This window comes from Salmo trutta, chromosome 38, assembly GCF_901001165.1.
Source record: "Salmo trutta chromosome 38, fSalTru1.1, whole genome shotgun sequence".
In the NCBI taxonomy this organism is placed as follows: domain Eukaryota; kingdom Metazoa; phylum Chordata; class Actinopteri; order Salmoniformes; family Salmonidae; genus Salmo; species Salmo trutta.
In genome coordinates, this window is record NC_042994.1 from 26,930,136 (window position 1) to 26,953,942 (window position 23,807).

General features: G+C 42.0%; 3 protein-coding genes across 3 annotated transcripts in view; 1 reads left to right on the forward strand and 2 right to left on the reverse strand.

The window, feature by feature from the left end:
* LOC115178195 (zinc finger protein 658B-like) overlaps positions 1-23,807 on the reverse strand; it is a 1,063,446-nt gene that overhangs the window by 87,878 nt on the left and 951,761 nt on the right. The gene's annotated exons all lie outside the window — the stretch shown is intronic.
* LOC115177882 (gastrula zinc finger protein XlCGF17.1-like) overlaps positions 1-23,807 on the reverse strand; it is a 31,190-nt gene that overhangs the window by 1,881 nt on the left and 5,502 nt on the right. The gene's annotated exons all lie outside the window — the stretch shown is intronic.
* Positions 17,119-22,340, forward strand: LOC115178204 (zinc finger protein 501-like). Its single transcript, XM_029739298.1, has 2 exons — positions 17,119-17,981; positions 20,632-22,340. Exons 1-2 carry the CDS (start codon positions 17,498-17,500, stop codon positions 21,552-21,554), a joined length of 1,407 nt encoding a protein of 468 aa, XP_029595158.1. The 5' UTR covers positions 17,119-17,497; the 3' UTR covers positions 21,555-22,340.

A 23,807-nucleotide genomic window follows, 5' to 3' on the forward strand; every position in this document is an offset into this window, starting at 1 on the left:
TGCGTGGCTATATTTGAAATTAACGGACTTCTTTTCAAATAATTGTCAACACATTGTTAAGGTGTGAGAGGTTCACTGTAGCTGCGTAATCTGTCCGTTCACAATTCACCTGTGGGAAGGAACATAGCTGCTCTCAACACCAGACAACAGAAAGAGTTGGCCACTATATCCAAGAGACTGTGCGTGAGGAAATTACCTCTGCCCTCGACTTGCAACTAAAACCGATAAATGAAATCTCTTGCAGTGCTCACTTCTAAAGTGGATACCTACTCAAAGTCTCGCAATGAACTCAAAATGGCATTGGTACTCAAGGGCACTGGATAACACGAATAAAGGCAAATCAGCTGGATGGGACGGTACTCCTCCTGAGGTCTATTTAAAAATGTTGGTATCAATTAGATCCACTATTACCCAAAATGATTAATACAGCCATTCACAATGGTTCATTTGGGAGAGATGTGAATAAAGCACAAATTTTCACTTTTATAATCCTAAAACAAAAATATAAATGGAACAATTTCATTTTTTTTTACTAAGTTACAGTTCATATGAGGAAATCAATCAATTGAAATATCATTCATTAGGCCCTCATCTATAGATTTCATGACTTGGAATACAGATATGCGTCTGTTGGTCACAGATACCTAAAAAAATGGGCCTCACAATGGGATCTCGTCACGGTATTTCTGTGCATTCAAATTGCAATAGATAAAATGCAATTGTGTTCCTTGTCCATAGCTTATGCCTGCCCATACCATAACCCCACTGCCATCATGGGGCACTCTGTTCACAACTTTGACATCAGCAAACCGCTCGCCCACACTTCGCCATACACGTGGTCTGCGGTTGTGAGGCCAGTTGGACATATTGCCAAATTCTCTAAAACGACATATGGTAGAGAAATTAATATTAAATTCTCTGACATCAGCTCTGGTGGACATTCCTGCAGTCAGCATGCCAATTGCATGCCAATTGCACACTCCCTCAAAACTTGAGACATCTATAGCATTGTGATGTGTGACAAAACTGCACATTTTAGAGGGGCCTTTTATTGTCCCCAGCACAAGGTGCACCGGTGTAAATATCATGCCGTTTAATCAGCTTCTTAAAATGCCACACCTGTCAGGTGGATGGATTATCTTGGCAAAGAAAAAATGCTCACTAACAGGGATGAAAATAAATTTGTGCACAAAATGTGAGAGAAATAAGCTTTTTGTGCGTATGGAACATTTCTGGGATCTTTTATTTCATTAAACCAACACTTTACATGTTGTGTTTATATTTTTCAGTATAAAAAAGGTAAGGATGCTGCCCAGTCTCTTTATCTTTGATAAAAACAGATATTAAACTGTTTTCCAAAATGTTGTCGTCCCATCTCGAGACTTACCCAAATTGGTCCATACCAACCAAAGTGGGTTTGTTTAAAAAGCGTTTATCCTCTGTTATTATTATTCCATATCTTAGATGCTTCATCAGAAACAACAGCTCCTCGGGCTCTATTATTTCTTCATGCATAAAAAAGCTTTTGATAAACTAGAGTTATGTCCATTCTAGTCTGTCATGGAACATATGGGAATTGGCTAAAATGTAATTAATATGATTAAAATACTACATGACAATCCCTCGGCCATAGTTATAACAGAAAATGTCTGCTCTGTTCATTTCAGAATCACTTGAAGCAGCAGACAAGGTGATTATTATCCATGGAACCCTCTGGCCCACACAATTCGTAAATCGAAGGAAATAACACCAATTTCCCTCAAATCTACTGATCACTTCATCGCATATTATATGCAGACAATATTTTACTACAATGAGGGAAGAAAGTATTTGATCCCCTGCTGATTTTGTACGTTTGCCCACTGACAAAGAAATGATCAGCCTATAATTTTAATGTTAGGTTTATTTGAACAGTGAGAGACAGAATAACAACAAAAAAATCCAGAAAAACTTATGTCAAAAATGTTATAAAATGATTTGCATTTTACTGAGGGAAATAAGTATTTGACCCCTCTGCAAAACATGACTTAGTACTTGGTGGCAAAACCCTTGTTGGCAATCACAGAGGTCAGACGTTTCTTGTAGTTGGCAACCAGGTTTGCACATATCTCAGGAGGGATTTTTTTCCCACTCCTCTTTGCAGATCTTCTCCAAGTCATTAAGGTTTCGAGGCTGACGTTTGGCAACTCGAACCTTCAGCTCCCTCCACAGATTTTCTATGGGATTAAGGTGTGGAGACTGGCTAGGCCACTCCAGGACCTTAATGTGCTTCTTCTTGAGCCACTCCTTTGTTGCCTCGGCCGTGTGTTCTGGGTCATTGTCATGCTGGAATACCCATCCACGACCCATTTTCAATGCCCTGGCTGAGGGAAGGAGGTACTCACCCAAGATTTGACGGTACATGGCCCCGTCCATCGTCCCTTTGATGCGGTGAAGTTGTCCTGTCCCCTTAGCAGAAAAACACCCCCAAAGCATAATGTTTCCACCTCCATGTTTGACGGTGGGGATGGTGTTCTTGGGGTCATAGGCAGCATTCCTCCTCCTCCAAACACGGCGAGTTGAGTTGATGCCAAAGAGCTCCATTTTGGTCTCATCTGACCACAACACTTTCACCAGTTGTCCTCTGAATCATTCAGATGTTCATTGGCAAACTTCAGACGGGCATGTATATGTGCTTTCTTGAGCAGGGGGACCTTGCGGGTGCTGCAGGATTTCAGTCCTTCACGGCGTAGTGTGTTACCAATTGTTTTCTTGGTGACTATGGTCCCAGCTGCCTTGAGATCATTGACAAGATCCTCCCGTGTAGTTCTGGGCTGATTCCTCACCGTTCTCATGATCATTGCAACTTACGAGGTGAGATCTTGCATGGAGCCCCAGGCCGAGGGATTGACAGTTTGTGTTTCTTCCATTTGCGAATAATCGCACCAACTTTTGTCACCTTCTCACCAAGCTGCTTGGCGATGGTCTTGTAGTCCATTCCAGCCTTGTGTAGGTCTACAATCTTGTCTCTGACATCCTTGGAGAGCTCTTTGGTCTTGGCCATGGTGGAGAGTTTGGAATCTGATTGATTGATTGCTTCTGTGGACAGGTGTCTTTTATACAGGTAACAAGCTGCGATAAGGAGCACTCCCTTTAAGAGTGTGCTCCTAATCTCAGCTCGTTACCTGTATAAAAGACATCTGGGAGCCAGAAATCTTTCTGATTGAGAGGGGTCAAATACTTATTTCCCTCATTAAAATGCAAATCAATTTATAATATTTTTGACATGCGTTTTTCTGGATTTTTTTGTTGTTATTCTGTCTCTCACTGTTCAAATAAACCTACCATTTAAAATTATAGACTGATCATTTCATTGTCAGTGGGCAAACGTACAAAATCAGCAGGGGATCAAATACTTTTTTCCTCACTGTATATCTAGACAATGTATCTCAAATCGCTCCCAAACGCATTGAAGATCATAGATAAATTCAGCTTCATCTCAAGTTATAAAATGAATCTAATCATATCAGCCCTATAGCCTCAAGAGACCCTGATGAAAGACTCTACTTATGGAATCCCCATCATTTCCCATTTTAAAGTATTTGGGAGTAGATTTATTTCCTTCCTTAGATAAAACCATTAACAGAACGTTCAAATCAATTCAACCCAACCTCTTCTAGGCACTAGCATTTCATCCCATCCTAAATTGGTTTTAGACATGATTATTATGCCCCTTGGTGATTGAAACATGGTGTCTCCTATTGCCCTGGAAGAGGTGGTCTCCACTGTTATATCCCTTAAACAATGTAATATGGTGTCTCCTATTGCCCTGGAAGAGGTGGTCTCCACTGATATATCCCTTAAACAATGTAATATGGTGTCTCCTATTGCCCTGGAAGAGGTGGTCTCCACTGTTATATCCCTTAAACAATGTAATATGGTGTCTCCTATTGTCCTGGAAGAGGTGGTCTCCACTGATATATCCCTTAAACAATGTAATATGGTGTCTCCTATTGCCCTGGAAGAGGTGGTCTCCACTGTTATATCCCTTAAACAATGTAATATGGTGTCTCCTATTGCCCTGGAAGAGGTGGTCTCCACTGATATATCCCTTAAACAATGTAATATGGTGTCTCCTATTGCCCTGGAAGAGGTGGTCTCCACTGTTATATCCCTTAAACAATGTAATATGGTGTCTCCTATTGCCCTGGAAGAGGTGGTCTCCACTGATATATCCCTTAAACAATGTAATATGGTGTCTCCTATTGCCCTGGAAGAGGTGGTCTCCACTGATATATCCCTTAAACAATGTAATATGGTGTCTCCTATTGCCCTGGAAGAGGTGGTCTCCACTGATATATCCCTTAAACAATGTAATATGGTGTCTCCTATTGCCCTGGAAGAGGTGGTCTCTACTGTTATATCCCTTAAACAATGTAAACTACTCTTTGGTCCTATTATTGCTCACACAATTTCTATTTGGCGCAAAATCCAAATGTGGAAACTGTACCCTTACTGATATCATGGACAGTAATGGTTTGAGAACATTCCAAGATTTGAAAGATACACATTACCAAGCAACTCTTTTTTTCTATATTTACAATTTAGGGCAGCATATGGAGTCCTTTGGGAAACCCAACTACCGAACTATACAATGATGGGATTTATTAATAAGTCATTTCGGGAGCCCAGATAATTTATCTCTATAATACATAAACAACTTTTGGAAAGCTCATATTCTGAGCTTGCCATTAAAAAAGTATTGTCCACAGATCTAATTTAATCCAAACAACCCTGGAACAGAATATGGAAAAATAGGACCTTGGCATCCCGTAATCCAAACCATTTATTTATACATTTTACATTTGTTCAGAATATATATAACACCAAGGAAACGTTTTACGTTGAAATCGTTCACTGTGCCCCCTATATCAGGTAAGCACATTCCTTCATATGATGTGGAAGTGCCCTGCAGTTAAATGCTTCTCAGGCAAAGTTACAAATGTATTTCAAAGTGCATGAATATAAATATTCAATGCTTTGCATCTATTATGTTACTTAACGATGATAGCTCCTTGAATCTCTCAATCAATCAGAGACGATTACTGCTGGCAGGCAGCACTGCTGCAAAAAATGTTTAGGTCTCTTAAGATGGCGAACACCTCACTCTCTCCCCATTTAACCAGTGGATACAGTTCCTGTTTCAAGTTATACAATTAGAAATATCTACAGCGAGAATGAATGGTGCTCCTCAAGGAACAGCTGAGGCCTGGACAAATGTACTTGACTCTGTAAAGAACAATCTCAGGTAAAGCCCCACACATACAATCCAGTTATTTAGACTTTGGTACTTTCTTTGCTTTCAGGCCCATGGGGAGGGGGGTCTCTGGTAGTTTTGGGGGGATGTAAAGGGACTGATAAGCTGGGGGGGGCCTAGGCGGGGAGGGAAACATGGTTTCTGGCTGTGGAGGGAGGAAGCGGGCAGGTGGGGACTGAGGGGGGTAATGGGTTGGTTATCTTTTTATGCAACTCTTTGATTGTTTTTGTATCTGTAACCCCGTCAGATTTTCTGTTTGTTTGTAACAAAATAAATGTTTGGTCACAAAAAAAAAGAAACAGTCATAATAATATTAATAATGTGGAGTTTCAACTCTAATCTTGTTCTCATGGAATGTCATGTTTACAGGCTGAGCAGAGCTCTATAATAATAGATTATGTCATGGTTACAGGCTGAGCAGAGCTCTATGATAATAGATAATGTCATGTTTACAGGCTGAGCAGAGCTCTATAATAATTGATAATGTCATGTTTACAGGCTGAGCAGAGCTCTATAATAATAGATAATGTCATGTTACAGGCTGAACAGAGCTCTATAATAATATATATTGATGACTACAGTATTTCAATCAATGTCATTGGATGCATTCGATCCATTGTTTACATTTTGGTAGTGGCCCACTGTTTAAGGATGTACACATCTTATATTGTAGCTTTAATAATTCCCACGGTAGAGTACATATTGAAGTATAGACTTCAGTAGAATGCCCCTTTATAACCACACATTGATTTGTGCCCCTGTTTTTAAGGTAGTACTCACTGGTGTTAATCAGATCTCCATTCTCACGGGTGTTAATCAGATCTCCATTCTTCTCTTCTTCCTCCTCTTTCACTGTGACAGTAATTTCATCCTCCTCCTCTTTCACTTTTTCAATTGCAGCCTCTTCTTTCACAGTAACATCCACCTCCTCTTTCACTGAAACGTCTTTCTCTTCTTCCACAGTAACATCCACCTCCTCTTTCACTGAAACGTCTTCGTCTTTCACTGTAACAGCCTCATCCTCTACTTCCCTTTTAACTGTGACATCCTCTTCTTCCTTCTCCTCTTTCACGGGAGCTTCTTTCTCCGTCCAGCAGACCTTCTCTTCTTTAGCAGGTGGGGAGTAGGATAGTGAACTCATGGTCGGGGATGTTAGACTAGCCTAGTGCAAGGCTAACTAAAACAGCTAGCTAGCTAGCTGACAACGTAAATATTAAAGTAAATAGAGTGACTAGTAAATTCGCAGACAGTGTGTTTAAAACACTGAGGTTAATATATACACAAATTGTCTAAATATTAGCGGTTTTATGTTCGCTAGCAAACAACCGAGGTGGTTTAATCAGTAGCCTATTGTCGTTGTTGAAGAAGTGTCCCGTCCACTAGATTATACGTCACGCAAGGAGCCATCACCTGAAAGACTTTACATCGCCATCTGTTGACTGGAGTGGGTACCGCAGTTAAGGAAAATATTCACTACATTGTTTATATTGGCTAAAATATAAAATGAACTGATATGTTCTCTCTTACAGGTAATACTTTCCTACACACATATATAGAAGCTGAATATAAATACATATAAACTGAATAAAAAGATAAACAACATGTAAAGTCTTGGTTCCGTGTTTCATGAGCTGAAATAAAAGATCAGAAATGTTCCATATACACAAAAACCTGATTTCTTGCAAATTAGTTTACATCCCTGTTAGTGAGCATTTCTCCTTTGTCAACAAAACGAAGGAGCTGATTGTGGACTTCAGGAGACAGCAGAGAGAGGGAGCACACCCCCATCCACATCAATGGGACCACAGTGGAGAAGGTGGAAAGCTTCAAGTTCCTCGGCTTACACATCACTGACAATCTGAAATGGTCCACCCACACAGACAGCGTGGCTGAAAAAGTTTGGCTTGGCTCTCAAGACCATCACAAACTTTTACATATGCACCATTGAGAGCATCCCGTTGCGTGGTATCACTGCCTGGTACGGCAACAGCACCGTTCGCAACCACAGGGCTCTCCAGAGGTCTGCCCAACGCATCACCGGGGGCAAACTACCTGCCCTCCAGGACACCTACACCACCCGATGTCACAGGAAGGCCAAAAAGACCAAGGCCATCAACCACCCGAACCACGGCCTGTTCACCCCGCTATCATCCAGAAGGCGAGGTCAGTACAGGTGCATCAAAGCTGGGACTGAGAGACTGAAAAACAGCTTCTATCTCAAGGCCATAAGACTGTTAAATAGCCATCACTAGCCGGCCTCCACCCAGTACCCTGTCCTGAACTTAGTCACTGTCACTAGCCGGCTACCACCCGGTTACTCATCCCTGCACCTTAGAGGCTGGTGCCCTATATACATAGAATCACTGGTCACTTTAATAATGTTTACATAATGCTTTACTCATTTCATATGTATATACTGTATATACTGTATTCTACTCAATGCCACTCTGACGTTGCTTATCCTAATATTTATATATTTCTTAATTACATTATTTTCCTTAAAAACGTGTGTGTATTGTTGTGAATTGTTAGATACTACTGCGCTGTTGGAGCTAGGAACACAAGCATTTCGCTACACCCGCAATAACATCTGCTAAATATGTGTATCTGACCAATCAAATTTGATTTAATTTGAAGATAACCAATCCAAAGAGTTACTGCTTTATATATATATATATATATACATACAGTTGAAGTCGGAAGTTTACATACACTTAGGTTGGAGTCATTAAACTTGTTTTTCAACCACTTTACACATTTCTTGTTAAACTATAGTTTTGGCAAGTCGGTTAGGACATCTACTTTGTGCATGACACAAGTAACTTTTCCAACAATTGTTTACAGACAGATTATTTCACTTATAATTCACTGTATCACAATTACAGTGGGTCAGAAGTTTACATACACTAAGTTGACTGTGCCTTTAAACAGCTTGGAAAATTCCAGAAAATGATGTCATGGTTTTAGAAGCTTCTGATAGGCTAATTGACAACATTTGAGTCAATTGGAGGTGTACCTGTGGATGTATTTCATGGCCTACCTTTAACTCTGTGGCTCTTTGCATGGGAAAATCAAAAGAAATCAGCCAAGACCTCCGAAAACAAATTGTAGACCTCCACAAGTCTGGTTCATCCTTGGGAGCAATTTCCAAACGGCTGAAGGTACCACGTTCATCTGTACAAACAATATTACGCAAGTATAAACACCATGGGAACACGCAGCCGTCATACCGCTCAGGAAGGAGACGCGTTCTGTCTCCTAGAGATGAATGTACTTTGGTGCGAAAAGTGCAAATCAATCCCAGAACAACAGCAAAGGTCTTGTGAAGTTGCTGGAGGAAACAGGTACAAAAGTATCTATATCCACAGTAAAACGAGTCCTATATCGACATAACCTGAAAGGCCACTCAGCAAGGAAGAAGCCACTGCTCCAAAACCGCCATAAAAAAGCTAGACTACGGTTAGCAACTGCACATGGGGACAAAGATCGTACTTTATGGAGAAATGTCCTCTGGTCTGATGAAACAAAAATTTAACTGTTTGGCCATAATGACCCCCTTTGATGCCATGGAAACCATCAGCATTACCATACATTATATATCTGAGCTGTTCTCATATAGAATTTAAAACCCTCTGGTTTCTGGGAAGTTGGCATTTTACACAGAAAGGGGTGGTCTTAATGTAACTCCTGAAAGGTAATTTAATAATAATGATCTGGGGAAAGGGGAGGTTGATCTGAATGGAACTCCTGAAGGGTAATTTAATAATAATAATCTGGAGAAAGGGGAAGTTGATCTGAATGGCAATCTGGATCACCAATAAAGGAGGAGACAGTGGCGAGATCCTTCAGGTCATTTAACTTGACCTCTGTGGTCATATGACCATCTGGTGGGGAGGAGATACTGCTGTTTCACACAATCTCCTCACCAAAGCCGTCAGGCATGAGAACAGACCACAATCTCCTCACCAAGGCTGTCAGGCATGAGAACGGACCACAATCTCATCACCAAGGCCGCCATGCATGAGAACGGACCACAATCTCCTCGCCAAGGCCATCAGGCACAAGAACGGACCACAATCTCCTCACCAAGGCCGTCAAGCACGAGAACGGACCCCAATCTCCTCACCAAGGCCGTCAGGCATGAGAACGGACCACAATCTCCTCACCAAGGCCGTCAGTCACGAGAACGGACCACAATCTCCTCACCAAGGCCGTCAGGCACGAGAACGGACCACAATCTCCTCACCAAGGCCGTCAGGCATGAGAACGGACCCCAATCTCCTCACCAAGGCCGTCAGGCACGAGAACGGACCACAATCTCCTCACCAAGGCCGTCAGGCATGAGAACGGACCACAATCTCCTCACCAAGGCCGTCAGGCACGAGAACGGACCACAATCTCCTCACCAAGGCCGTCAGGCATGAGAACGGAACACAATCTCCTCATCAAGGCCGTCAGGCACGAGAACGGACCACCATCTCCTCACCAAGGCCGTCAGGCATGAGAACGGAACACAATCTCCTCATCAAGGCCATCAGGCATGAGAACGGACCACAATCTCCTCACCAAGGCCGTCAGGCATGAGAACGGAACACAATCTCCTCATCAAGGCCATCAGGCATGAGAACGGACCACAATCTCCTCACCAAGGCCGTCAGGCATGAGAACGGACCACAATCTCCTCACCAAGGCCGTCAGGCATGAGAACGGAACACAATCTCCTCATCAAGGCCATCAGGCATGAGAACGGACCACAATCTCCTCACCAAGGCCGTCAGGCATGAGAACAGACCACAATCTCCTCACCAAGGCCGTCAGGCATGGAAACAGAGCTATACAGTACTTCATCATAGTGGCATCCAACAGATGCAGATCAGGGACTGCTGCTGGTGGTGACGCGGAGGTCCTCATGGGACGGGCCATCACTGCATTATTATGGGAACGAGCACCTGCAACAGATGTAAATAGAGGAATCATTGCCATATTTGGTCCAGATAATGCTGAACTTTGGAATTGTGTTATCAATTCAACACAAGACAATAATGAGTTAATTTGAAGAAGAAAAAAAAGACAAGTCAGTTGAAATCGCACTGTGAATATATTCAACTTTTAGAATTGCATTGTGGGCATTCTTATATTTCACTGCACAGCCTTGACTATGGAACTGTGGATCAGTGAAATGGGGTATCTGCCTACGCAGTGACACCCACAGAACACAACTGTGAAGAGTGTACACAAATATTACCATTGTAGCTCATATTGCAGGACTTTCTGACTGTAGGAAATCACCTCCCCAGTCAGTCTAGTGTGCGTATTGGACATTCATATTGCCATGTTGATAAGAGAATTATCTAATAAAGGTAAATTAATTAATAAACCATGATGAATTATTACTCATACAGCATGGTTAATGAATAATCAATGTAATGATCAATGTAGGGATCGATTAGTCTGATTAGTTCCGGAAAGTCCAGGAACCACTGGAGAGGGAAAGAAATGTGTGTATGCCATTAGGAGGGACAGCTGGAGACAGATGGTCAAGGGAGTAAAAGCTTCAAAGAGTTCCTAACCTTGAGGGAAAAGAACAGGCTGAGCTCTGGATAGTGATAAACAAGTGTGTGAAGTCTATGGGGGATGCATGTCACCAACAGTTTGTGTGTAAATGCATGTGCGTAAGAAAGCAAGAACTATATAATGACTGTTTTGTTATCCTGACCTCAGAACGTTCTCTGAATAAAGCTACAGAAACCTTTTGCAGAAAGCTGAGTCCTTGCCTAATTATTTTAACCCATTGTCTTACAAACCTTGGGCATTAGTCAAGGCGAACTGCCCTTGTGTTATCGGACACCGAGACCTCAGCTATTTACGAAATGTGAAAAGCATGCTCTTCATGTTCCAATCACTCCCTCTAGGAGCTGCCGGATTCCCCAGCTGCAGAAGAAGGACACGTGTCTGCTCTCCCGGCCACACCATCGTCAACCTGCTTCATCTGGCATGCGTACCACTTTTATGAATCTTGAGAAGTAACCGACGACAACCAGGTACTGCTGTCTGTCAACCTCACATAGGCGACGCGTTGACCAAGATCTCTGTCTGGCAACTTGGTGGTCATCAACGGTTGTTTGCATTGTGTTGGCTTAGTAGTCTGACACTGCTTGCACTGACTCACTTTGTCCTCTATGTGCTGAGTCCCGGCCACCACACTGAGCATTGAGCACCTTCTCTGCACTTTGGTAACCCTCGTGGATCTTGCTGAGAAGCTCGCTGGAATCACAATTCTCTCTCCGTGAGCAGTAGTCCATGTGATTCACTTAGGAGCCCTTACTCACTAAAGTAGGTCTTGACTGTCTCGGGCATTGTTTTGATGTGTTTTGGCCATCCGTGCCTTGTGTACTTCTTCAGTGCTATCTGTATTTCCTTATCTTCACCACTTGCGTGTGCAATCTGGTGAAGCGTATGTGATGAAACTGGTCTGTGCTCGTTCACTGCGTCAACGAAGGCTGCAACTTCTTCCAGGTCTGAGCTCTTTAGGTGGACCGACGGTTGTCTTGAGAGTGTGTTGGCAATGAGCAGTGTTTTGCCTGGGGTATATTCAGCTTTGAGGCTGAACCTCATCATTCTGATAAGCAATCACTGGCAGCGCACAGGGACCCCATCCAGGTTTTTGTAGTTAAACAATGGCACCAAACAGTTTGTGGTCCGTTAGCAGTTTTAAAGTCTCCAGGCCGCACAGGTAACGTGAGAACTTATCACAAGCCCAAACAGATGCCAAGCACACCTTCTCTATCTAGGCAAACCTTCTCTATCTAGGCATACCTTCTCTATCTAGGCATACCTTCTCTATCTAGGCATACCTTCTCTATCTAGGCAAACCTTCTCTATCTAGGCATACCTTCTCTATCTAGGCATACCTTCTCTATCTAGGCACACCTTCTCTCAGCAGAAGAGAGGGTACGTGAGCAAAAGGCCACAGGCAGAATTTTCCTTTCATGCTCTTGTAACAGTACTCTTCCAATGTCATAACTGCTGGCATCAGCGCTCACTACTGTGGGTCTCGAAACATCTTAGCATCCTAGTATTGGTGATGACTAAGGTTGCAAAATTACAATAAATTCCCTGCTTTTCCCAAAGTCCCGGTTGGAGATTTCCCAGAATAAGCAGGAAATCTGGAATTCTCCAACCAGGATTTCTGGAAAACCAGGGAATTTTGGGGGAAGGTCCTGGAATTTTGCAGCCCTAGTGCTGACACTAACATGTCCTTTTACTGTTCTAACGGTCTTGGCTTCTTCCCCAGGACAAGACGACGTCTTGCTTCAGAAGTTTGTTGAGTGGCTGCAGCTCAGTGGAACTGTTTTTGGTAAGTATCTGCATGGGTAGTTAACCCTGCCTAGTATCCGTTTTCAGCTCTGTAACGTTCTGTGGTTTTACCAGTTCTTGCATTGCCCTTACTGTCTCTGGGTCAGGGCTGACAAACAAACCTTGCTGATCCGGTGCCCGACAATGGTGAGCTCACTTTGGTTTTAGACGGCATTTCTCCTTGTTCAACTTCAGTCCTGAAGCTTTTATCACTCTGAAGGCTTCTACTAGCCTATGGGTTGTGCTCCTCCTTTTGAGCGTCCATAAACTAAAATGTCGTCCATGTAGCATTTCACTCCGTCCAGGCCACCCAACAGCTCCCGTTATCTTCTTTTGGAATATTGCAGGTGCACCGATTTATTCCAAAAGAGAAGTATGTGAAAGCAGTATCTCCTTAAAATAGTTTTATGAAGGTTTTTAGCTTCTTGCTAGTTTCATCCAGGGGGAAGCCAGAACCCACAGAACCCAGCCAGAAAACACTTTGGCTCCTGTCAGCTCTTGAATGATGTCATCCAACGTTAGCAGTACTTATTTCCTCACACCGCGGCCTCATTTAGCAGATGTAGGCCCACACCATTGCTGATGTAGCCCTTTTTATTGACAAGCGGCACCATTTGGAGCACACCACACAAAGGAATCTTGTTGCTTTAAAATGTTCTTAGCTGTCTGGACAGCTGTCACTTCTTGCTTCACTTTTGTATGCAAACAGAAGCAAAATGCCCCATTTCTTTTGTATTTTCCGAAATTCATCATTTTTAGCTAGACAGGATTTCTTCTGACTGTGCTCTTCACTACATCTCTTCTAATCATCATTGCCCCCGTGCCTGTTTTTGTTTGAATGTCCCTTTCTTAAAACCTCTTGCCTTTTTCCCTGTGAGAAAACTTCACCTCTTTCACTTGCTTGTCACATGACTGCTCTGTGTTCAGACTCTAAATTTAGCTGGTGGTTACCTCCCATTTCAATTTGCTCTGGTCAGTGTTAGATTCCCTATTTTCTTACTGATTTATCTCTGTGCTATGACAATTTTGTCACGGATGTATTCTTCCTTAGTTCCCTCAAAATATGTGCTTAGACAGTTCGTAGAGTCCCCTTATAAAAGCTTCAATGGACTCCCCGTATTGTTGGTTCATCATCCTCGCCCCGAAATCCGATATTTTTTTTGCCTCTGCCCATGACGTATATCAACGAGCTGATCTGCATGTCACTGTCCTCTTGTGTTAGCTTAGTTGCTAATGATAGCATGAAACGCTGTTTCCACTCAGACCATTCACTCGACTTTTAGAATAGAAACCCCTCTCTAGTGGCGGGAACTTTGTCATCGTTAACTCTCGTCAGTATTTTCCCCACCTAACGAAGCTCAGTATTCACTTTCTTGTAAATTATTTCTCCCTTTTTCTGCCGTTTTGACTTCTGACACAATGACATGAAAGCACAAGGGAGACAGCATGTCAGGTTCAAGCTGTTTACATTATGTAACATTTCAAGTACCGCCCACAGCGGGTTACATCCAATGAATGAATTAAGAATGAGAAGCTTTACATGGCTAAAGGAAAAGGAATATAACATATACTGTTTACAGGAAACTCATTCTACATCCTGAGATGAAGTTGTGTGGAAAAAGGAATGGGGTGGGGAAATAATTTTCTGTCATGGACAAAGAAATTCAAAAGGTGTGATATTAATGAACAAAAATGTCAATCTGAATATGCAAATAGTCAGGAATGATTGCAAGGAAGGTGGATCTTTTTGAATATGAAAGTGAACGAAAAAGAGATTTGGCTCATTAATCTATGGTCCAAATCAGGATGATCCATACTTCTTCGAAAACATTTATACCAATTTATTGAATTTACACGCAACAAATGATCATATCATTATGGTAGGAGACTATATCACAGCTAACAGACTATAACACAGCTACTTATTTTAGGCAGATGTTCTCTTTACCATCCCATCCTCTCCCACAGAATGAAGATTAGAAAGATGTTTGAAAAGGGTATTTTGTTCTTAAATTATATTGTAAATTGGAATGGTACAGTTATGTCCTTCATGGAGTTATCAGAATTGTACGGGAAGGTCTTTTCAGTCCAAGAGTACAACCAATTGATTACAGCATTACCCTCAAAATGGAGGAGGCAGGTGGCAGCTGGAGGAGGTAGGGAACTGGTATGTCTGCCCAATATAAAGGCTCAAAACTGGTGGAGGAATAAAAATAGCATAAATAGGAAAGTATACCAGTTTCATTTAAGGACCAGGATGTTGACAACTGTTCCATACAGATTGTAAAATAGTTGGGAAGAGATTTTTGATGTACCGATTCCATGGGCTGATATATAAAACAACGCAAGATTCAAGACTTCATGCTTTTCAGCTAAAATTATTATATAGAATTCTTGCCAACAACAAAATGTGGAATATTTGTGGCATAAAATAATCGAAGCTCTGCAGATTTTGTTGTGAGGATACAGAATCAATAGACCATTTATTTTGGTATTGCCCTCAGGTAGACTGTTTCTGGTCTCAGGTTCAGGAATGGCTGAAAATGCATAGCATTGATCTAAAACTGACCCTAGAAATAGTACTGTTAGGAGATCTGGAGAGACCGGGTCAGTCAATTTCTAATATACTAATACTCTTAGTAAAAGTATTTATCTTCAACTCGTAATCTGTGGATTCTATTCGATTAGATAGATTGAAATTGTACGTTAAACATCACAGCATAGTTGAAAGATATATGTTGCGTAGAAATCCGAAGAGGGTGGCCAGCAGAGATGGTTGGGATGGGCTGAGGGAAGCTGAGGGAGTTGTTGTGCGGGAGGTCGAACGATGGTCAAAGAAAAAAGTCAAAAATAAAGTCAAAATAAAACAGGGGCAGTGTTTTTACAGCTAATGCCAGTTTGCCTGAGGCTGATGCCGTGCAGGTGTTGGTACACATGCATATACACACACTCTCATTCAAACAAACACATACAAGAACACACACATACATGTAATAGTGCCAGACATGCACACAAACACATACAGTTGGCATTGCTGTTATGGTTGTTGGTGCATGGGGGGGGGGGGGGGGGGGGGGGGGAATAGAATTAATTGTATTTTTTACATGTATTTTTCTTCTTGGGGGGGACTGTGGGAGGGGTCTTGAATGGTTGAGGGGGGACAGCTATTGGGGAACTGTGGGGGGATCTTGGAGGGTTTGGGTTCACGTTTTTTGGCCTGGTGGTAGATCTGTCAACGTGCCCTAGAGCAGGGCATTGACCCTGGATGCATCTGTGTGTCGCTCTGAATGGGAATCTGTTGGATGACTGGTATGATGTAGTTGTTGAGCGGCTTCACTGCAAGTATATTGTATGTTTCGGATATTCAGTAATTTAAAAAAAAATCGAACAAAAATTAAAAATAATGAAAATCTGAAATGTCTTGAGTCAATAAGTATTCAACCCCTTTCCTATAGAAACGCCTAAATAAGTTCAGGAGTCTAAATGTGCTTAACAAGTCACATTAGTTACATGGACTCACTCTGTGTGCAATAATAGTGTTTAACATGAGTTGTGAATGACTACCTCATCTCTGTACCCCACACATACAATTATCTGTAAGGTCCCTCAGTCAAGCAATGCCTCACAAAGAAGGACACCTATTGGTAGAAAAAAAATCTAACATCTGAGATTGAATATCCCTTTGAGCATAGTGAAGTTATTAATTACACTTTGGATGGTGTATCAATACACCCAGTCACTAGGATACAGGCGTCCTTCCTAATTCCGTTGCCGGAGTGGAAGGAAACTGCTCAGGGATTTCATCATGAGGCCAATGGTGACTTTTAAACTCTGTAACTGTTTTATAGCTGTGATAGGAGAACTGAGGATGGATCAACAACATTGTAGTTGCTCTACAATACTCACCTAATTGGCAGAGTGAAAAGAAGGAAGTCTGTACAGAATACAAATATTCCAAAATCCGCAGCCTATTTGCAACAAGCCACTAAAGTAATACTGCAAAACATGTGGCAAAGCAATTCACTTTTTGTTCTGAATACAAAGGGTTATGTTCGAGGCAAATCTGAGTACCGCTCTCCATATTTTCAATCATAGTGGTGGCTGCATCATGTTATGGGTATGCTTGTAAGCGTTAAGGACTAGGGAGTTTTTCAGAATAAAAAAGTTAACAGAATGGAGCTAAACACAGGCAAAATCCTAGAGGATAACCTGGTTCAGTCTGCTTTCCACCTGATACTGGGAGATTAATTCACATTTCAACAGAACAACAACCTAAAACACAAGGCCAAATCTACACTAGGGTTGCTTACTAAGAAGACAGTGAGTGTTCCTGATTGGCCGATTACAGTTTTGACATAAATCTACTTGAAAATCTATGGCAAGACATGGAAATGGTTCATTAGCAATGATCAACAACCAATTTGACAGAGCTTGAATAATAATAAAAAAACAATGGACAATGAGCTCTTAGAGATTTTCCCAGAAAGACTCAAAGCCATAATCGCTGCCAAATTGCTTAATTAAACTCCAGGCAGCAGATGGCGATGTGAGTCTTTCAGGTGATGCTTCTTGCGTGACGTATAATCTAGTGGACAGGACGCTCAAGAACCACAACACGGCTACTGTTTAAAACACCTCGGTAGTTTGCTAGCCAACATACAACCGAAACACTGAAGCTCTTTAGACCATTTTTGTGAATATTAATCTCATTGTTTAAAAACAATTCTGTTGAGGTATCTACTGGTTAACTTTAACGTAATGTACTTGTTGCATTTGCAAACTTGTTCAGATTGATACTGAGCCTAGCACTAGGCTAGTCGCTAATGCTAACTAGCATCCACAACCATGAGCTCTCTAAGCTACTCGCCCCCAGCTAAAGAAGAGGCGATATGTTGGACGGAGAAAGAATCTCTCAAACTGAACATTGTCGTAAAAGAAAAAGAGAATATCTCAGTGAAAGGAGAGGAAGAAGCTTTCAGAATAAAACAGGAGGAAGAGGAGTCTATCAGCATCACATTGAAAGAGGAAGATGTGACAGTGAAAGAAGAGAAAGAACATTTTGGAGTGGAAGAGGAGGCTATCATATTAAAAGAGGAGGATGATACAGTGAAAGAAGAGAAAGAACCCATTGGAGTGAAGGAGGAAGAAATGATAGAGGCTGTCACAGTGGAAGAGGAGGAGGTAGAAGCTTTGATAATGAAAAAGGAGGAAGAGGATATTATAATGAAAGAAGAGGAAGAACCTTTTAGAGTGAAAGAGGAGGCTATCTCAGTAAAAGAGGAGGAAGTGGAAGGAGAGGAAGAGGAGACTGAAGATCGGATTAGCACCAGTGAGTATTGTCTTAAACGGGCACGAACTCGGCGCTTTGTGAAGTAATATGTCGTTTTAAAGAGGCATTCTACTGAAGTACTATACTTGAATAGGTTATTCAGTACTGTAGATATTGTTCAAGGGCAATCTGCCATTGGTATATTCATTCATTTTTAATTCATAATATATAGGCCTAGCTATTGATTATTGGAGAATATAACTGATAAATGCCCAATGAGCTTAGATCAACTAACTATTACAGCCTTGTTATAAAATTGATTAAATTATTTGTTTCCTTCATCAATCTACACACAATACCCAATAATGACAAAGCAAAAACGGTTATTTTTATTTTAGTAAATGTATTAAAAAAAGAAACTGGAAAAATGACATTTACATAAGTTTTCAGACCCTTTACTCAGTACTTTGTTGAAGCACCTTTGGCAGCGATTACAGCATCGAGTCTTCTTAGGTATGACACTACAAGCTTGGCACACCTGTATTTGGGGAGTTTCTCCCATTCTTCTCTGCAGATCCTCTCAAGCTTTGTCAGGTTGGATGGGGAGCATTGCTGCACAGCTATTTTCAGGTCTCTTCAGAGATGTTCGATCGGGTTCAAGTCCAGGCTCTGGCTGGGCCACTCAAGGACATTCAGAGACTTGTCCCAAAGCCACTCCTGCGTGGTCTTGGCTGTGTGCTTAGGGTCGTTGTCCTGTTGGAAGGTGAACCTTCGCCCCAGTCTGAGGTCCTGAGCACTCTGGAGCAGGTTTTTGTCAAGGGTCTCTCTGAACTTTGCTCCGTTCATCTTTCCCTCAATCTCCCAGTCCCTTCTGCTGAAAAACATCCCCACAGCATGATGCTTCCACCACCATGCTTCACCGTAGGGATAGTGCCAGGTTTCCTCCAGATGTGAAGCTTGGCATTCAGGTCAAAGAGTTCAATCTTGGTTTCATCAGACCAGAGAATCTTGTTTCTCATGGTCTAAGAGTCTTTAGGTGCCTTTTGGCAAACTCCAAGTGGGCTGTCATGTGCCTTTTACTGAGGAGCGGCTTCCGTCTGGCCACTCTACCATAAAGGCCTAATCGGTGTAGTGCTGCAGAGATGGTTGTCCTTCTGGAAGGTTCTCCCATCCCATGTCAGAATGACCATCGGGTTCTTGGTCACCTCCCTGATCAAGGCCCTTCTCCCCCGATTGCTTAGTGTGGCCAGCTCTAGGAAGAGTCTTAGTGGTTATTAACCTCTTCCATTTCAGAATGAAGAAATGTTTTGCTACCCTTCCATAGATCTGTGCTTTGACACAATCTTGTCTCTGAGCGCTACGGACAATTCCTTCGACCTCATGCATCAGCTTTTGCTCTGACATGCAATGTCAACTGTGAGACCTTATATAGACAGGTGTGTGTCTTTCCAAATCACGTCCAATCAATTGAATTTACCACAGGTGCACTCCAATCAAGTTATAGAAACATCTCAAGGATGATCCTTGGAAACAAGATGCAGCTGAGCTCAATATCAAGTCTCATAGCAAAGGGTCTGAATACTTATGTAAATACGATATTTCTGTATTTTTTTGTATTTTTTAAATTAATGTACAATCATTTCTAAAAACCTGTTTTTGCTTTGTCATTGTGGGGTATTGTGTGTAAATTTGACATGTATCTCAGGTGGGCTTAAAGGGTACAGTAGCACCCTCTATACAAAATGGAAATCAAAATAAATAAATATTGTTCAATATGATCAATACTAACTTAGCATAACGTTGTAATATGTAGTGTATATTTATACCCCAGACCAATGGTTTCCAAATATTTTAAGTACATTTTGCTATTCCGTATTTTTTTATACCATAAATCATTGCTGTTCCAATTAAGCCCAGTATGCTCCTATTAATCCCAGTTTGCATTGAAACACATGGAGTGTTTTATCACCTAATATTCAATCAACCTGAGCATAAATTATTATTTTTCTTCAGATTTAAGTTGATTAAAGTACTCAAACTACAGTTATTATTCATAGTGGCCTTTACCAAGATGAAATCATTAAGAACAACTAGAAACCTCTGTACTCTCTGCAACACGTTTAGAGTAGACAGGTAGTTGTTGATGCAGAGAGAGAAGAAGAAGATCAGGGTTGAAGGATATCGGGGGGATAGAAGATCTACAAGTGGTGGGCAAACAAATGAAGGACAAGAAGATGACTACTGGCCGACTACTCATGCAGTTAGGGCTGGGGCATTGTCATATTGTTGTCCTTACGGCCTCCAGGTGATTCTGTTTTTTGGGGGGTTTCACCACCTGTACCTTTCTAATACAAGAGTAGAGTGGGAGATTAGAAACGGTCTTTAGACAGGCTTTAGAAAGACAAGTTGACTAATTAACAACAATTGGAAATGTTAACCAGCTTTCAGATAATTCATTAAAAGTTGTTTGTGTTATGGTCTTTGTGCATGGCAGCTGCAGGATCAATATTCACCTTTGTAATATAGGATGAAGCCTGAGCTGGAATGTGAAGCTAACTGAAGCTGGCTAGCTTTAGAAAACCCTGACAAGATCTCTCTAGTGTCGTAGTATACCCCTCAGAACCCCAAATATAAGCTTGTAATTGTAAACAAACACTGTATAGTCAAAAAACATTCATGCTTAGTATTAAACTGTTTTTCTCTTTGGCAGGAGCGAGACCAGACTCTCACTCGGACAGCGGAAAGAGTACTTCAGGGCAACCAGACCCAAAAATGGCCAAACCAGCGAGACCACACCACTGCTCCCATTGTGGAAAGAGTTTTATTAATTTAAGGAGCCTAAAAGTTCATGAAAGAGTACACACAGGAGAAAAGCCTTACAACTGCTCACAGTGTGGAAAGAGTTTTACTCAGTTAGGGAACCTGAAAATGCATGAGAGAATACACACAGGAGAGAAGCCTTTCCACTGCTCCCTATGTGGAAAGAGTTTTACCCAGTTAGCTGCTCTGAAAACACATGACAGGACGCACACAGGAGAGAAGCATTTCCACTGCAACCTGTGTGGAAAGAGTTTTACCCGGATAGGGTCCCTGAAAACGCATGAGCGAATACACACAGGAGAGAAGCCTTTCCACTGCTCCCTGTGTGGAAAGAGTTTTACCCAGTTAGGGGCCCTGAAAACACATGAGAGAACACACACTGGAGAAAAGAATTTCCACTGCTCCCTGTGTAGAAAGAGTTTTACCCAGTTAGGCGCCCTGAAAAAACACGAGAGGACACATACAAGAGAGAAGCATTTCCACTGCTCCCTGTGTGGAAAGACTTTTACCCAGTTAGGGTCCATGAAAACACATGAGAGGACACACAATGGAGAGAAGCCATATCACTGCTCCCAGTGTCAAAATACTTTTTCCGCATTAAGGGACCTGAAATCACATGAAAGAACCCACTTAGGAGAGAGGCAGAGGCCTTTCCAATGCTCTCAGTGTGGAAAGAGATTCATCCAGTCATCACATCTGAAAGATCACACGACAACACACACAGGAGAAAAACCATTCCAATGCTCTCAGTGTGGAAAGGGTTTTACCAGGTTAAGCACACTAAAAACACATAAGAATACACACAGGAGATAAGCATTTCCAATGCTCCCAGTGGGAAAAAAACGGTTAGTACACCTGAAAATGCATCCATTAACAACTATTGATGGATTTAATGGGGAAAAAGGATGCACTGAGTAGGAGTACAACCCAGGGGATAACGCGTTAGTGAAAATCACTTGTTTCCAACGTCTTCCTCGATGGAATAAACTCAATACAGACAAGACACAAGATAAATATATCTTCCTCCCAGTGTGGAAGGGTATTTGCCTAGTTAGGGAACCTGAAAGACCACGAGGGAACAGATGCCTTACCACTGCTGCAAGTGTGGAAAGAGATTTTTCACATCTGATGACACCCACAGTGCTCCCACGCTTTTTTGGGGGGATGGATTTGTGTGTTGTTGTTGTTGTTTTCCAGGGAAAGTTTTGGAAAAGTTTTGAAAAAGTCAATGGAAATTCATTTAATAACTTCTGTTAGCCATTTATTTAGGCATAGTTTGTACATATTTTATTAATCACATACAAATCACCATATCAACCAGGATCAGAATGCTTTAATGCTGTGTGACTGCATCACCTGCACGTGCACTGTGGAGTGGGCCTCAAGGGGAGAGAGACAGTAGCACGTTGCAGCAGCAGGTAGGCCTATAGAATAGGAGAAAACAGACTAACTAGGTAGCCAATTCATTCAAAACATATATTGTAGCCTGGCTAGTTATCTATCTGGTTAACTGTTTAGCTATTCACATTTATTCATGCTAGTTAACTGTTTACAGTGAGGGGAAAAAAGTATTTGATCCCCTGCTGATTTTGTACATTTGCCCACTGACAAAGAAATGATCAGTCTATAATGTTAATGGCAGGTTTATTTGAACAGTGAGAGACAGAATAACAACAAACAAATCCAGAAAAACGCATGTCAAAAATGTTATAAAATGATTTGCATTTTAATGAGGGAAATAAGTATTTGACCCCTGTGCAAAACATTACTTAGTACTTGGTGGCAAAACCCTTGTTGGCAATCACAGAGGTCAGACGTTTCTTGTAGTTGGCCACCAGGTTTGCACACATCTCAGGAGGGATTTTGTCCCACTCCTCTTTTCAGATCTTCTCCAAGTCATTAAGGTTTCGAGGCTGACGTTTAGCAACTCGAACCTTCAGCTCCCTCCACAGATTTTCTATGGGATTAAGGTCTGGAGACTGGCTAGGCCACTCCAGGACCTTAATGTGCTTCTTCTTGAGCCACTCCTTTGTTGCCTTGGCCGTGTGTTTTGGGTCATTGTCATGCTGGTATACCAATCCACGACTCGTTTTCAATGCCCTGGCTGAGGGAAGGAGATTCTCACCCAAGATTTGACGGTACATGGCCCCGTCCATCGTCCCTTTGATGCGGTGAAGTTGTCCTGTCCCCTTAGCAGAAAAACACCCCCAAAGCATAATGTTTCCACCTCCATGTTTGACGGTGGGGATGGTGTTCTTGGGGTCATAGGCAGCATTCCTCCTCCAAACACGGCGAGTTGAGTTGATGCCAAAGAGCTCCATTTTGGTCTCATCTGACCACAACACTTTCACCCAGTTGTCCTCTGAATCATTCAGATGTTCATTGGCAAACTTCAGACGGGCATGTATATGTGCTTTCTTGTGCAGGGGGACCTTGCGGGCGCTGCAGGATTTCAGTCCTTCACGGCGTAGTGTGTTACCAATTGTTTTCTTGGTGACTATGGTCCCAGCTGCCTTGAGATCATTGACAAGATCCTCCCGTGTAGTTCTGGGCTGATTCCTCACCGTTCTCATGATCATTGCAACTCCACGAGGTGAGATCTTGCATGGAGCCCCAGGCCGAGGGAGATTGACAGTTCTTTTTTGTTTCTTCCATTTGCGAATAATCGCACCAACTGTTGTCACCTTCTCACCTAGCTGCTTGGTGATGGTCTTGTAGCCCATTCCAGCATTGTGTAGGTCTACAATCTTGTCCCTGACATCCTTGGAGAGCTCTTTGGTCTTGGACATGGTGGAGAGTTTGGAATCTGATTGATTGTCTGCTTCTGTGGACAGGTGTCTTTTATACAGGTAACACACTGAGATTAGGAGCACTCCCTTTAAGAGTGTGCTCCTAATCTCAGCTCGTTACCTGTATAAACGACACCTGGGAGCCAGAAATCTTTCTGATTGAGAGGGGGTCAAATACTTATTTCCCTCATTAAAATGCAAATCAATTTATAACATTTTTGACATGTGTTTTTCTGGATTTTTGTTGTTGTTATTATGTCTCTCACTGTTCAAATAA